At 42.5% G+C, this 3,825-nt stretch overlaps 1 protein-coding gene across 1 annotated transcript; it reads right to left on the bottom strand.

Annotated features, from left to right (window-relative positions):
• Positions 1–800: 800 nt before the first annotated feature.
• LOC130914659 (trypsin-2) lies at positions 801–3,062 on the bottom strand. Its single transcript, XM_057834070.1, has 6 exons — positions 2,964–3,062; positions 2,724–2,874; positions 2,396–2,646; positions 1,395–1,531; positions 1,014–1,115; positions 801–931 (listed from the first exon to the last, which is right to left on the bottom strand). Exons 1-6 carry the CDS (start codon positions 3,001–3,003, stop codon positions 884–886), a joined length of 729 nt encoding a protein of 242 aa, XP_057690053.1. The 5' UTR covers positions 3,004–3,062; the 3' UTR covers positions 801–883.
• Between the last annotated feature and the right edge of the window lie 763 nt (positions 3,063–3,825).

Genomic DNA, 3,825 nt, shown 5'->3' on the forward strand with positions numbered 1-3,825 from the left:
CGTTCAGGTCTTTGGAGATTGACTTGTAGCCTTGAGATTGCCCATGCTTCTTCACAATTTTGCTTCTCAAGTCCTCAGACAGTTCTTTGGTCTTCTTTCTTTTCTCCATGCTCAATGTGGTACACACAAGGACACAGGACAGAGATTGAGTCAACTTTAATCCATTTTAACTGGTTGCATGTGTTATTTAGGTATTGCTACCACCTGTTATGTGCCACAGGTAAGTAACAGGTGCTGGTAATTACACAAATTAGAGAAGCATCACATGATTTTTCAAAGGGTGCCTATACAGTAAGGTCAAGAACCACTGGTCTAAAATAATAAAACTATCATATTCCCTATTTTTTACCGACATTTAAAGTTCGTTGTTCAAGAATAACATGCCGGTGCACAAAACTCCCTTTAAGGGAAAATCAATTATTGATGTTAAATGCCCAAAGACAGTTCCACCCTGGACAGGACGCAAGAGTCTTTGGAAGACAAAACTATAGATTTAGATAATGCTACAAATACGACCCAGTACAAGAGTTGTTAAGATTGCTTATTTCAGATGGCTATTAATATGCTCAGGAGGGATGAAAGAAAACGTCATATTTTAACACGATTAAGAAACCACATCCATTCACAGTTGATGCATTCATTGCTGTCAGTTGAGTAATAAAATTGAATTATTCATAAGCAGAAAATGCCAATTACTCTCTTCAGAGAGAGATAATGAATGACTGTGGTGTCTTCAAAGAATCAAATAGATTATCGGAGCTAAAAAAAATAAAAATAAAAATTCAAGTTTAGAATCAAAGTTTGTTTTACGAATGCTTTATTTGTCACATCATCCAGCACTAAAGATGGAACACCAAGTGCTTGATTGATCGTCTCGGATCACTTAGTACTTGGCCATGGTGCTCTCCAGCCAGTCGTTGAAGATGCAGACCTGACATGGAGAAAAGACCGTGAAAAATCAGCGTGACTGACCGCTAGATTAAAACAGTCAAGTGTTGTTATACTAAAATTACCTTGGCGTAGACACCAGGATGGTCCTTCTCAGCACATCCGTAGCCCCAGGAGACAACACCCTGCAGCTGGCCGTTGCACACCACGGGGCCACCGGAGTCACCCTGAAAAGCACAAAGTTCAATGTTTACCACCAGCTTGGACAACAAATTCGATTCAATGTGAAATACTGTACGTTTCCATTACTGTATATAAAGTCGCAACTTTAGGCTAAAAAAACAGACTTTGTGAATATGGTATGTTACAGTAGTTTGCTGTGTTTGAGTATTTCATTTCTTTGCGACCCTTGGAATAGAATCCTACAAAACACGTTTTAGAGACAAGCCGTATTTGGATTTTACTGTTCTACACTTACATTATGCAAACCAAAGAATTGTAAATACCTGGCAAGAGTCCTTTCCTCCCTCAAGATATCCGGCGCAGAACATAGCGTCAGTGATCATACCAGGGTAAGAGTTCTCGCAGTCTCTGTCGGACAGGATGGGGAGGTCCAAGCACTGAAGCTTGTTCTTGTCGGCAGCTGAAATGTGGTAAAGAGCCACATTAGCACTGGTATAACATGCCAGGGATATGCTGAGGTTGGGCATGGACCAAAGAAGGCTATTCTTGATACCGGTGGGTATCTATCAGTGCCGATTCACTACATTCTCAGTTTAGAAAGCCTGAATGTGTTCAAATGAGACAATGAAGAGTTGACTTAACACTAGAACTATCAAGGGTGGATTAATTCATACAAATCACTTTTGTTACCAGAGAAGGGTCATCTGACTCAAATCAGCATATCTTTTGTGAGCAGTGAGGTCCTCATTTGTCATTCCCATTCACACTCGTCAAACCACAGAGTTGAATTGCTCCAATTAGCATCTTGAGTGTTCGCAGCGCAGGGCTCCCTTGTCTTTGTCGGACAGTGGACCGCTCAGGCAGGCAATCGGGCGGACAACCTTTTTACAGTATGAACTGTATCCTGAAGCTTGTGTTTGCTGTGACAAAACAGCTGTTTGAGCTGCTGTTGAAAGTTCTTTGGTTATTGTGTGCGTCAACACAATAAACTGTGAACCTTGACAACTGAATGTTCGACTTTTCTAAAATGTAGACAGTCTGGTTTAGCTACAGTTCTGGATGCTAGTCTTAGTTTCATGCCACATGGCCCTCTCATCATTTTTACACTAACCCAGGATTTTACAAGACTGGATTTGCAAATATTCAAGATGCTAATTGCAGCTATCCAGAGTGACCCCCCACCCCTTCACTCCTAGGCTGCTTGATTGCTTGTTTGAGTGGTCTATTGTTTGCAAAGCAAAGTAGTCAGTTTGGTATCAGGGTCATTTGACACTTTTCTGGGACCCTGGGACTTCTAGAGTTAAAAGAGTTTGACGTGACTCACTGGAGCTCATGGTGTTGCCCCATCCGGAGACTTTGCACATGGTGCCGGCAGGGGCACAGCTGGTGGGCAGGGCCACGGGCTGCACGTACTGGTTGAGAGTGGCAGGACTGCTGAGCTTGATCAGCATGATGTCATTGTCGATGTTGTAGGAGCTGTAGCGAGGGTGGCGGATGACGCGGGACGACCTGATGAACTGCTCGTTTCCCTCAGTGACCCTGATGTTGTGCTCACCAAGACGCACCTCCACGCGGCTGGAAGTCATTGCAGGGTTTTATAAGACGATTGGTGGGATTAAGGTGACGCTCGTGTGATCAGGCAGGGTACGTACGACTTGTAGCAGTGAGCAGCGGACACCACCCAGTTCTCGTTGACAAGGGAGCCGCCACAGAAGTGGTAGCCGGAGTTCAGGGACACCTGGTGGGGCTGGGAGTAGGGCGTGCACTCATAGCCTCCGACGATCTTATCGTCCTCCGTGGCAACTGAAAATTTGAAAATGGTAAACCCAATCAACCGAATGAATGGCACTCAGGCGATTTTGGCCAATGAACACCGGAAAAGATGTACTCACAGGCAGCTCCGATGAGCAGAACGAAGACCAGACACCTCATGATTGCTGAGTGATCCTGTCGATGAAAGGACCTTACCTGCCGACTCGGTTTATAAACGCAACGGGGAAGGCTGCCCCCCGCAACGGCCCATCCTGATAGGTCCGCAAACAGCCAATCACCGATAGAGGCTGAGGGTGTTTTGTTAAGGTATCACTTGTCGTCATGATCAAGTTTTAGTATTAAAACTTTGTTTTACTCTCAGGTATTATAAAGGCACAAAGAACAGCATGTTACTCTTGTTTGATTTTCACTTGTATTCTTTTAAATTCAGACTTAGTGCTTACAGTTGGAATTGTTCTGTTCATTTTGCTCGAATCCTGGGCTTGTGTGATTAGATATCTTAGCATGTGGAAGCTTCCCAGGATCTATTACTTCAAATAGCCTTGCCAATCTTGAATAAACCAAGTACAAGGTCATGTTTAAATTGCTTACATTACTGACACTATTCAGCTAAACACAGTTAGACGGAAAAAAAAAAACAGAAAAGGCCTTACAAATTAATTTGAAAAACTACAATTGAACTACAATTTGATTTTTAGATTTGATGGTAAGTTGCCTACAACTGCGCAATTTAAAAAGACAAAATACCAAAATCGTGCCAAGATATGATACTTTATTGATCTTAAAGGTAATTTTGCTACCCAGAATAAGAAGAAACAGTAACAAAACACCGCAAGTATCATGTATTATGTAGTATATACAGGCAAAGGTATGAGGTAAACGCTAAAAAGGGTAAGGCAATCATTATAAAAAAGGCAAAGGACAGCAAATTTTGTTTGAATCAGTATGTGACCATCTGTTTTTGAGCTGTGGTATCTAAAG

Source organism: Corythoichthys intestinalis, chromosome 4 (assembly GCF_030265065.1).
Source record: "Corythoichthys intestinalis isolate RoL2023-P3 chromosome 4, ASM3026506v1, whole genome shotgun sequence".
Taxonomy (NCBI): domain Eukaryota; kingdom Metazoa; phylum Chordata; class Actinopteri; order Syngnathiformes; family Syngnathidae; genus Corythoichthys; species Corythoichthys intestinalis.

What these genes read in the sequence shown, in the direction of transcription:
- LOC130914659 (XM_057834070.1), bottom strand. Translation starts at nt 3,003, where the DNA reads ATGAGGTGTCTGGTCTTCGTTCTGCTCATCGGAGCTGCCT. An exon ending in TCTGCTCATCGGAGCTGCCT is followed by an intron (nt 2,875 to 2,963) that starts GTGAGTACATCT and finishes TCAAATTTTCAG; the next exon opens with TTGCCACGGAGGACGATAAG. An exon ending in GAGGAAAGGACTCTTGCCAG is followed by an intron (nt 1,116 to 1,394) that starts GTATTTACAATT and finishes TGTGCTTTTCAG; the next exon opens with GGTGACTCCGGTGGCCCCGT.